Here is a 12,092-nt window from a genome sequence, read left to right as displayed (position 1 = left end):
CATATGGCAAAAATATGCCCTAAGGGATAGAAGCAAAAGCAACAACAACAGCAACAGAAGCCTTTGAATCCCCCTAGAGGTCAAGCTAGGGTATATGCACTCACAGAGCAGGAAGAAGAGCAAGACCACAATGTTTTAGTGGGTAACATCCTTATATCTCGAACCCTTGCTTATGTTTTGATTAATTCTGGCTCTATGCATTCTTTTATATCTCATAAGCTTGTGAGCAAACTCAATGCACCTAGTGAACATGTAAGTACTCCTTTAGAACTTGCTATGCCCATAGGAGAAATGTTAGGTGCGGATCGTATAGTGAAGATAGCTAAGGTAGAGATTGACGGTAAATCTTTATAGACGAGCTTATATGTCTTGAACACACAAGAGTTCGACGTGATTTTGGGAATGAACTTTCTTTCTATGAATCACGCAACTATTTTGTGTTTTGAAAGGAAGTCATTGTTAAGCAACCTAGAGAAATAGAACTTCATCTTTCAGCAACCAAGAAAAAATCCCTACCCCATATTATTTCAGCATTGAAGGCTAGAAAACTTTTGAAGTCAGAAGGTTTTAGATGATTATTGATGTCAATAGTACCTAAAGAAGATGAAGAGCTAAAGGTAAGTGATGTTAAGGTGGTACAAGAGTTTATTGATGTCTTTCCCGATGATTTAAATAAAATGCCACCATAATGAGAATTGGAGTTCACGATTGATGTGGTTCCTGACTCCGCGCCCATTTCTAAGGCTCCTTATAGGATGACACTAAAGGAATTACAGGAATTGAAAGCTCAATTAGAGGAATTATTAGGAAAAGGATTCATTCGACCTAGCGTTATATCCTGGGGGTGCTAGTGTTATTTGTCAAGAAAAAGGATGGGACAATGAGGTTGTGTATTAATTATCGAGAATTGAATGGAATTACTATCAAGAATAAGTATCCACTGCCTAGAAGCAAAGACTTATTTGACCAACTACGAGGGCCCAAAGTATTTTCAAAGATCGATTTGAGGTCGGGATATCACTAGTTGAGGGTCAAACCTAGTGATGTCTCAAAGACTGCTTTCAGAACTCGATATGGTCACTACAAGTTTTTAGTTATGCCATTTGGCTTAACAAATGCTGCTAGAGTTTTCATGCACCTGATGAATCGAGTTTTCTATGAATACTTGGACAAGTGTGTCATCATTTTCATTGATGACATTTTGGTCTACTCTCAAAGTGAAGAAGAACTCGAAACACATATGAGAATTGTGTTAGGGATCTTGAGAAAGGAAAGGCTTTTTGCAAAATTCAAGAAATTTGAATTTTGGTTGGAATGGGTGGTATTTCTTGGACATGTGGTCACATCACAAGGAATAGAGATTGACCACAGAAAGTAGATGCAATATTGAACTGGTCTAGGCCAACCAATGTAGGAGAGATTCGTAGCTTTTTAGGTTTAGTAGGATACTACATGAGGTTTATTGAGAGATTTTCCAAAATATTCGGACCATTAACATAGTTGACTTGTAAGGGTATAAAGTTCGAATGGACGGAAAAATGTGAACATAGTTTTGAAGAGTTGAAAAAGAGATTAGTCAATGTATAGTGTCAACCATACCTAAAGGATCAGAAGGTTTCGTTATCTACAGTGATGCATCCAAGTAGGGTATTGGATGTGTTTTTATGCAACAAGGAAAAATAGTTGCTTATGCATCGAGGTAGTTGAAGTCTCATGAACAGAATTATCCTCCACATGACCTAGAACTAGTTTCGGTAGTTCATGCTTTTAAGATTTAGAGGCACTATCTTTACGGAGGAAAGTGTGACATCTATATAGATTATAAGTGCCTTAAGTACATCTTCACTCAGAAAGAGTTGAACATGAGGCAGAGGAGATAGCTTGAGTTGGTAAAGGATTACGATTGTGAAATTCATTACCACCTGGGCACAGGCGCGGAGCCAACACCCGACGAAGGGGCTCGACCGTGCGTGCTGGCTCCACCAGAATCTGTAGAGCCGCCGGGTCAGTGCCTCAGTGGTCACCGACTCGCCTGGAGAAGAAAAAGGAAGATGAAACCTTTTTTTTTTGTTGGTTTGGGCTTCAGCTTTAGCACTAAATGTTAAATTTTGGGGTTGGGCCTCTTATTATTTAGCCTAAATGTCAAATGAATTTATCCAATATATTAACCCATTACCCATAATACCCGTTTCATTTCAATCGTGGGCACTGGGAAGAGCTGCAGAATTGTGAATTTCTCCCAAATGCCAAACCCTTTTCCTCGAGTCGACCTCACTTCTTTTTCCAAATCCACACCACACGACTTAGGCTAGCTCCAGACTCCAGGAGGTAGACACCACAAACTGCAGATAATAGACTCCATCAAAGAACACATGTTGTTGCAACGTCGAATTGCCGAAGACGAGGTGCCGATTGCCAAACGCTGAATGAACAGTGAACTATGAACTCCAGACTAGTGACTCTTTTTCTTTCCTTGTTTTTTTTTTGTTTTTTTTTTTTTTTTTTTTTTTTTTTTTTTTTTTTTTTTTGGTTTTGTTATATTTTGATTTTGTTGGATTTTATTTTGCCCCTGCTACTGTACTGCCTACTGTTACTGTGACTATGAGTCTGCCTAATTTGTTTTGATTTTGTTCTATCTTGGAGACGGAGTTGTTGATGTTGAGCATTGAATAATTTAATATTAATTATGTTATGATTTATTCATTTGAAAATTTATGTTTGCGAATTGTCATTTATGAATTATGATAAGTAATTTATGTTTTATCATGATGAGTTATGATTATTGATTTGGAAATTTATGTTTACGAAATTGTATTTGCGAATTGTGATTTATGAGAAGTAATTTATGTTTTGATGAGGAATGAATAATGATTTGGGAATTTACATTTAGGAAATTAGGATAAGTAATTTACGTTTAATTGAGAAAATGTTGGCCGCTCAATTCAACCCGTGTGTACTTGGTTATTTTTTTAATCAATTGTAATTGAAAAATAAATTGGGACATTTTGCAGATTATGAAATGGTTTTTTCAACCAAAACGAAAGTCCATACCCAATTCTTTTACTTCTAGTTGTACATCTAGTCCCGCAATTGATTTTAGTCGAGCACAAGAGTTATTGAATAATACAAAGAAGTCCCGGGCTTAATTTAATGTAGATGATCTTGTATCAATCCATGGATACAGCCCCCTATCGAGTCATATGATCATAATATCAGAGATGATGTTAGGATGACATACTTGGAAAAGGGTCCTTATCAACCATATGGACATGATTTTCCAAGAAGACTGATGGGGAATGATAATAGATGTTTTCGGAAAGAATGGTTCTCCGAATTTCATTTGTTGGAATATAGTATAGAGAAGGATGTGGGGTACTGTTTGCATTGCTACTTGTTCAAACCCGATAGATGGGGTCAGGGGGTGGCCATACATTTACTAAGACCGACTTTAGGGATTGGAAGCACAAAAAGACATGGAAAGATCATGTTGGTCTCTTTGATAGTGCTCATAATTAAGTTTTTGCAAAGTGTACCAACTTGATTAATCAAAAGCAAAGTATCTCCTATGTTATTTCTAGCCAAAGTAGTAGTCAACAAAAAAGTTATAGGACCAGGTTGACTGTGGTGCTAGATTGTACTAGACTCCTCTTAATACAAGGATTGTCATTTCGTGGTCATGACGAATCGAAAGAGTCTCTTAATAGAGAAAATCTAATTGAGTTATTGAATTGGTATGCAGCTCGTTGTAAAGAAATTAAAGAAGTATTATTTAGTAATGCTCCTGGAAATGACCAAATGACTTCACCAACCATCCAAAAGGATTTGGTTAATTGTTGTGCCGTAGAGACAACAAGGGCTATTATCAGTGAGATAGGTGATTTTTTGTTTTTAATTTTGGTTGACGAGGCTCGTGATAATTCTATGAAAGAACAAATGGCAGTTGTTTTGAGGTTTGTTGATAAAAGTGGGCAAGTGAAGGAGCATTTTTTTGGGTATGTCTCATGTCACTAATACTTGTGCCCATTCACTGAAGGATGCCATTGATGCAATGTTTTCTACACATGGGTTCAGCATATCTAGCCTGAGAGGTCAAGGCTAGGATGGAGCAAGTAATATGTCAGGTAAGTTCAATGGGTTGAAAGCTTTAATTCTAAGAGAGAACCCACATGCTATGTATGTTCATTGCTTTGCTCACTAGCTACAGTTGGCAATTGTATCTGTGGCACGTAGGAATTGTATGCTTGGTGATTTGTTTGACATACTTGCTATTATTGTGAATTTGGTTGGTGCATCATGTAGCGTGTAGATGCTCTTCGAACAAGTTATCAAGCTAATAGTTTGAAGAAGCTTAATATTGGGAAACTTACTGGTGGAAGTGGTTATTTTCAAGAAATGAGTTTGGCACGCCCAGGTGATACTAGGTGGGGCTTACATCTACTGACAATTACTCATTTCATTAATATGTTTAATGCTATCATAGATGTTTTTTAAAATATATCAGAAAATGGCATACATTCAGATCAAAAATCTTTAGCCGTAAAACAGATGAACGCTATCCAAGATTTTGAGTTTGTGTTCAGTCTCCACTCTATGTTTGAAATTCTTTCAATTACAGATGACCTTTTATAAGCTTTACAAAAAAAGGATCAGGATATTCAGAATACTACTAGGTTATTGAATTTGTATAATTGTGCATTGTAGAACCTAAGAGAGAATGGTTGGGATACTTTGTTGAGTAGGGCGATTGAGTTTTATGTTGATAGACATATTTTAGTGCCCAACATAGAGGATATTGTAGTAGTGAAAGGTCGACCTAGGGGTGTAGCTCAGCAGGTGACTTATTTTCATCGCTTTTATGTTGATTTGTATTGTCATGTGATAGACTCAATCTTGCAAGAGTTGAATGATCGTTTTCCAGAAATAACTACTGAGCTCTTTACTTGCATTTCATTTTTAAGTCCAAGAGATTCATTTGCAGCTTTTGATAAGGATAAATTGCTACGTCTTGCTCAGTTCTATCCTTTGGACTTCAATAGTGAAGAGCTTTTATTACTTAGATCTCAGCTTGATAAGTTTCTTTTACTTGTGAGAATGGACAAAGCTTTCTTTAATCTCAATAGCATATCTTGTGTAGCTCAGAAATTGGTTGAAACTAGAAGTTCTTGTTATTTTTCATTGGTTTATAGGCTGCTCACCTTGGCATTGATTACCTGTGGCAACTACAAGTGTTGAAAGGGTATTTTCTGCTATGAATCTAATCAAGAGTGATTTACGCAACAAAATGGGAGATGACTAGTTGAATGACAATTTGGTGGTTTACGTGGAGAAAGTTATTTTTAAAAAACTTGAGAATGAGACAATATTGTAACGTTTTCAAATCATGAGACCACGTAGAATGCTGTTGTCTAAGTTTACAGTTACAGAGTAATTGAGCAAAGTTGTATCGTATTTTTTTTTACTATTTTGGGTTGTATTGAAGTATATTTTCATATGTATACGATTTTGACGTTTCGGTTTATTTACATATATATTGAATAACTTTTAATATTATATAACCAAATTTTATTAAACGATCGAACTATTACAATCATCGACGGTCAACGGTCAACCCGCCCTAGTCCTATTGTCGACGGTCAACAGTCAACTGTCAACCCATCCTAGCTGGACTTTGATCCTGGATTCGCCGCTGCCCAAGTAAGGTGAATGTAGTAGCCGACGCCTTGAGTAAAAAGACAATGGGACAACTGGCGATGTTAACAGGACAAATACCTTTATGGAGAGAATTTGAGAAATTAAGTCTTGAAGTGGTAGCTACCCCTTCTCCCGATTCTATTTCTCGAATGGCAACACGTGCAGTTCGACCGATTCTTCGTGATTAGATTAAGAATCATCAAAAGGGTGATCAATTCTTGAAGTTTATCAAAGCTGAGATTGACACTGAAAAGAAGAAAAATTTCACCATAGCTGAGGATAAAACATTATATTATCAAGGACGCTTGTGTGTACCATATTTCAAGGAATTGAAAACTGAAATTTTGGAGAAAGCCCACTCTACTCCTTATTCGATACATCCTGAAGGTACAAAGATGTATCGTGACCTAAGAGCTGTGTTTTGGTGGAAAAATATTTAGGAAGATATAGCTAAATATGTGGAGAAGTGCCTGATATGTCAATAGGTGAAAGCCAAACAGCAGCGACCATCAGGGTAGTTGTAGCCGTTGGAGGTTTAGGAATGGAAACGGGAACATGTGATGATGGACTTTGTTGTAGGATTCCTAAAGTCAATGAGAGGACATGAGGCTATTTGGGTGATTGTTGACCGATTAACCAAGTCAGCTCATTTCTTACTATTCGCATGACATTTTTAATGGATCAATTTGAACAGTTATATGTTAAGGAAATAGTGAGGCTACATGGTTTCCTAATTTCAATCATTTCAAATAGAGATCCAAGGTTCAGATCAAATTTTTGGAAAAGTTTACACCGAGCTATAGGAACTAAGCTAAAATTTAGTCGGATTTTCATCCCCAAACAGATGGTCAGTTTCAACAAATAATTCAAATGCTTGAGGATATGCTTCGAACATGTATCCTTGAGTTTGTGGGACATTGGGAGAAACATTTACCCTTGATTGAGTTCGCACACAACAACAGCTATCACGTCTCTATTGGCATGGCACCATATGAGGTATTGTATGGGAGGAACTGTAGATCGCTAATTCATTGGGATGAGGTCGGGAGCGAAAAATTTTGGGACCAGAGATCATTGACCAGGCAGTGCGAGCTATTGAGAAAATTCGAGCTAGCATGAAAATGGCTTAGGATAGACAGAAGAGTTTTACAGATAAAAGAAGAAAAGTCTAGAATTTATAATAGGTGACAAGATATTCCTCAAAGTTGCACCGATGAAAGGAGTATTATGCTTTGGCAAGAAGGGTAAGCTAAGACCAAGGTACATTGGTCATTTTGAAATTTTAAAGAAAATTGGAAATGTTGCATACCAATTAGCTTTGCCACCAAAGCTTTCAACAGTACACGATGTCTTTCTTCTATCAATGCTCAAAAAGTATGTAGACCCAACTCATGTGATCAGAAACCAACCATTAGATATTCAGCCGAATTTGAGTTACGAAGAAGTACCAATATGCATCATAGCTCAGAAAGTATAGAAGCTTCGCAACAAAGAAATACCACGTTGAAGTGTTATGGCAACATCATTCAGTAGAAGAAGGCACTTCAAAACGAAAAGGGGAAATACAATCTAAGTATCCTCAACTTTTTATTGACGACAGTTGAAATAAATTTCGAGGATGAAAGTATATTCTAGGGACCTAATTGAATAATGTATAATATTTTAGGGATTAGCACAAATATTTGAATCTCAAAGTGATAGAATCTCTAAGATATTTTGATAATTTTAAATTAAAAAATTCGGTTAGATATTATGATTATTTTTAAATATTCAACATTATAACGGATTCTGTTAGATATTATGATTATTTTCAAGTATTCAACATTATCCAAATTTTATTAGATGTTATGATTATTTTTAATCATTCAATATTATCACAAATTCTATTAGATATTATGATTATTTTTAATTATTCAACACTATCACAAATTATGTTGCATATTATGATTATTTTTAATATTCAACATTATCACAGATTTTGTTAGATATTAAGATTATCTTTAAGTATTAAAAGTTACTTAAATAAATTATTAGATTTATCCCATGCATCATCAGTATAATATAAATAGGTGCATGATTTTCTAGAAATTCACACCTCACCTTTTGTCTTCTCTCTCACAACCCGTCTTACACACAAACATATTTCACATTACAAAAATCTTAAATACTCACACTATTCAAGAAAACTTTGGAGTGGAAACCTAGCAAGCCAATTTCTTTGATTGCCTTTGTATTTCCCCACACAACGGTAAGTATATACGGGTTGTTAGCTGCACCTTTGGAAATATGTTTATGGGTCCATATGTATGTTCTAAGTTTCGAACAGGAGTTCTAGTAGCGCTACGCACATAAAACTCATATCACCTAAGTTCGGTATAGTTTCGTGTCTCCTTTATGCAAGTTCTATGATTCTAAAAGTTATATGATTAGAAACTTATGAACACATATATGCTTGTTGAGATTTTCTCACCCTTACATTTTCCCCTTTCAGGTAACTAAGCATTGGGAAGATTGGAATTTGGACTCGGTCGTGGTGGTGGAAATAATTTTTGAAGTTTTATGAATTTTCCTTCCGAATTGATTATTTTAAATATCATGAACAAGTTGTTTTTGTTGGTTTTTTTATTTTTATTTTTTTTAAGTTGACTTTCTCAATTTATGAAATGAATTTTAAATAAATTCTCTTTTATATATATTATCTTTTATGGCTCTTGGGTTTTAGGACTCTGGTGTCACAATCATCCACAAGAAAACCTCAGGGGATTGTAACTTTCTATAAATTTCCCTATTGTCACTCAAAGATTGAACTTTGTTTATTTCGTTTTCTAAGGATCGACGAATCAAATGATTTTTTTGTTCCAATTTTTGTCGCTTCTTCTACCTCTGAAACCTAAACATCAAATTGATCGTCTATACATCTTCTGTAAAGTCTACTCAACACAGTATCACACAAATCAACCATTTGATTCATATTTTCAATTGTTATTACCAATTTATTGCTACTACAAAACCCTAGTATGAGTCGAAAATATCAAAACCTGCTTTTTAAAACTTTCACCATGGCTGTTGATATAAATACATCTCCAGTGGTGGATCTAGGTAGTGGTGCCCTAGCTAGATTCGTAGGGGAGATTTTTTTTTTTTTTGGCTGATAATAGATAGATCTTTTAGATTATATATTTGATAATTCATATTAATAATAAAAATCTCTGATAGCTCAATTGGTTAGCCCTTCCACTATTAAATTGAAAGTCCTGTGTTCAAAATTTTTCAAGAGCAATATTTTTTATAATTTTTGTATTTCAACAATTTTTACCAAAACAAATGTGTGGAAGGTGATTTGAACCAGCTACCTTCCTTAAACATATTGACTACTTTACCATCATGACACTTATTAGGTTCAATACTTCCCAAATGCAACAAAATTGAATAATACACTTAATTAAAAAAATCTTAGCAATCCTTTTGATTAACAGTAAATAATACGCATATAAACACTGAAAATTGATGAAAAGGAGTCATTTACATGAACATCGAAATCCTAATCCTTAGTGACGAAGATAGAGGCAATTCCGTAAAAAATCAACGCAGTTGACACCTTCCTCCCTTCTACTCCGTCTAACACTTCATCTTCTTCTCGACATGTAACCTAACTATTTAATAGGAAAACAAATAATTATATGCAAGGCAATCAATGAGGTCTCTCTTTCTCCACCAATTCTCTCCTTTGAGTTCTGATGTTTCTTTTTTCTAATCCCCCTCCCCCTGACGGCAATGCAGTTCTCAAAAGTTTGAGGATCCAGCTGAAGAAGGGGGAACCCTAGTTGCGAAATTTAAGAAACTTTAGATTTGACTGTTGGTTTTTGTAACGTCGAGGATGAAACCAGGTGATCAAAATATTGGGATTTGCTTAGGTGAGTGAATTAGGTTTTCATGTTGTATTTCTGAGATATTGTTTGGCCGGTGTTCAATGTGAATGATGTACCTATTTTTTATTTTGTATGTTTGTGGGAGCACTATATTTTTGTTTATCAACTGTAATAAGTGGCAAACATTTTACGTAGTGATTATCCATTTTGACCGATTCAAAATCTATTAGAAAGCTTGTAATAAGGTCATGATAAATATGTTATGGATGAAGTCTAAATGTCTAAAATTATCTCGTGTGAATATTGAACGCAAATTAAACCATAATTATTAAGTCCATTTCTTATGACCATTTTTGACTTGTTATTATGAACTCGTCATTTATCGACTTTCAAATTCGAGAGATAAATTTCAAAATTTGTCGTAAATACTTCAAATGATAACAAAAATGTCACCCAACAAGTGTAGAAATATAGCCCATAAATAAGTTAAAAGGGATAACGTCAATACAGAATTAAAAGAAAAAAAAATACTTATTCTAAGAAAAAGTGACAAAATGTCACTTTTTTTTTATTGTCACTTGTTTTTTTTTTTTAATAATTTGTGTGACTTTTTTAAATTGTGTCACTTTTTAAAGAACAAATTGTCGCTTTTTTGAATTTTGTCACTTTTTTTAGTATTTGCCACTTTTTTTTAGTGTTTGCCATTTTTTCAGTCATTTTTTATAACTTTTTTTAGTAACAAACATTACTTTTTATTAAAAGTGATATTGTATGTTATTTTTTTAAATAAAAAAGTGATGCTTAATTTTTAAAAGTAACATTATGTCACTTTTTTATTAAAAAAAAAGTGACAATTTTTTTTAAAGGTGATATTGTGTCACTTTTTAATATCATACAGTATTTTGTTTTTCCGAAAAACATTTCATATGATTTTTCAAAAGGTCCCTCATTTTGAGGGTGTTTTTGTAAGTTGCCCTTCTAGAATAGATCATGGAGAAAATTATGCCACATATCTATTTTTAAATAAATATTTAGATTATACTTTTCTTTTTCTTTTTCTCTTTTAACTATAAATACTATTTTTCTATAGTAAAATGGAAATGTCAAAAGTTAACCAAATAATACAACTATAATTTATGATGTTAGATTTAACCCAACAAATGCACCCTTAATTTATGACCCAACAAACACGTCCTTAATTTATGACCCAACAAATATTCTATTAACTTGACAAATTGAGCAACAAATCCCTAAAAATAAGTCTATTCGTATTCCGAACCAAAACCCTACTCCCAAATCGTATCTCTTTAGAATAATTCACAAGAAAAACTCAGGGATTGTAACTTTTATAAATTTCCCAATTGTCACTCAAATATTGAACTTTGCTTATTTTGTTTTTTAAGGATCGACAAATCAAATGATATTTTTGTCGCTTCTTCGTCTTCTACCTCTAAAACCTAAACATCAAATTGATCTTCTACACATCTTCTATAAAGTTCAATCAACACAATATCACACAAATCAACCATTTGATTCATATTTTCAATTGTTATTACCAATTTATCACTACCACAAAACCGTAGTCTGAGTCCAAAGTATCAAAACCTGCTTGCTGAAACTTCTACCATGGTTGTTGATACCAATACATCTCCCATAGGATCATATGAATAGTGAGAGACGTCGAAGAGACTCTAGTAGTAACGGTCCCGAAACGATGTTTTTCAATGAGTATTAAGCCGTTATAATGAGGTTCATCTATTATATTGTCGTAGTTATTTAAGAAGAAATTATTTCAATCATGTAATATATGTGCAATACAAGTCTAATGTATAAAAAAAAATTGTAGTAGCGCATAATTGTATTATCTTCATATGTTAAATTACATTTTCGCTTCAAATTGTACTTAAGCCAATTGAATACGAAATCATAGTCATGGATCCCCTTTTTCTAAACATATCGTGTCCATTTTTAAGAATTCATGTGTATGCCACAATGTTTGTATTTCGATTCGGTTGTTTGAATTGCATTAATCTGTTCCAACTTTTGCACCGATGATGCCAACTGAGCTGATATTACTATCAAAGAATCAACTTCATATTCTCTGATAGCCTTCTTCCAACTTGCTCTTTCAGTAGGTCAAAGTGCACTAGTGAAATGCCAAGTCCTCCATGATTTGGTAGACCTGATTTGCTGTTCCTTTTTGTGATAGAACCATCGGATGTAGAGTCTACATTAACCCTATTTATCAAATTCAGACCAGTGTAGAAGTATTGTACTTGAAGCTACTTCTACGGAGTAGACTCTTGTATCGCTCCCAAGCCTCTAAATAACATTCAGAGTTTAATTGTTGGAATGTGGTAATCTCATCCTTCAGTTTTGCAATCTTCTTCGATGGGAAATATTTGCTTAGAAACATCCGAATCAAGCTATTCCAAAAAGTGATGCTTTGATGTGGAAAAGTATCTAACCATTTCCTTCTCGAATCTCTTAATGTGTATGGGAAAACCTCAGTCTAATTGCCTCAATAGACAC

At 34.2% G+C, this 12,092-nt stretch overlaps 1 protein-coding gene across 1 annotated transcript; it reads left to right on the top strand.

Moving 5' to 3' along the window:
• The first annotated feature begins 4,100 nt into the window (after positions 1 to 4,100).
• On the top strand, positions 4,101 to 5,232 carry LOC111378501. The gene is made up of 4 exons (XM_023001715.1): positions 4,101 to 4,121; positions 4,300 to 4,411; positions 4,502 to 4,572; positions 4,702 to 5,232. The coding sequence occupies exons 1-4, from the start codon at positions 4,101 to 4,103 to the stop codon at positions 5,230 to 5,232; spliced, it is 735 nt and encodes a 244-aa protein (XP_022857483.1).
• The last annotated feature ends 6,860 nt before the right edge of the window (positions 5,233 to 12,092 follow it).

Source organism: Olea europaea, unplaced genomic scaffold (genome assembly GCF_002742605.1).
Source record: "Olea europaea var. sylvestris unplaced genomic scaffold, O_europaea_v1 scaffold1823, whole genome shotgun sequence".
Taxonomy (NCBI): domain Eukaryota; kingdom Viridiplantae; phylum Streptophyta; class Magnoliopsida; order Lamiales; family Oleaceae; genus Olea; species Olea europaea.
The sequence above is the reverse complement of the archived record's forward strand: the minus strand, read 5'-3'. Positions and strand labels throughout refer to the sequence as shown.

Coding starts and splice junctions, on each gene's coding strand:
- LOC111378501 (XM_023001715.1), top strand. CDS start 4,101: ATGGAGCAAGTAATATGTCAG. Junction 4,122..4,299: donor TGGAGCAAGTAATATGTCAG/GTAAGTTCAATG, acceptor TGCATCATGTAG/CGTGTAGATGCTCTTCGAAC. Junction 4,573..4,701: donor CTATCCAAGATTTTGAGTTT/GTGTTCAGTCTC, acceptor TGTGCATTGTAG/AACCTAAGAGAGAATGGTTG.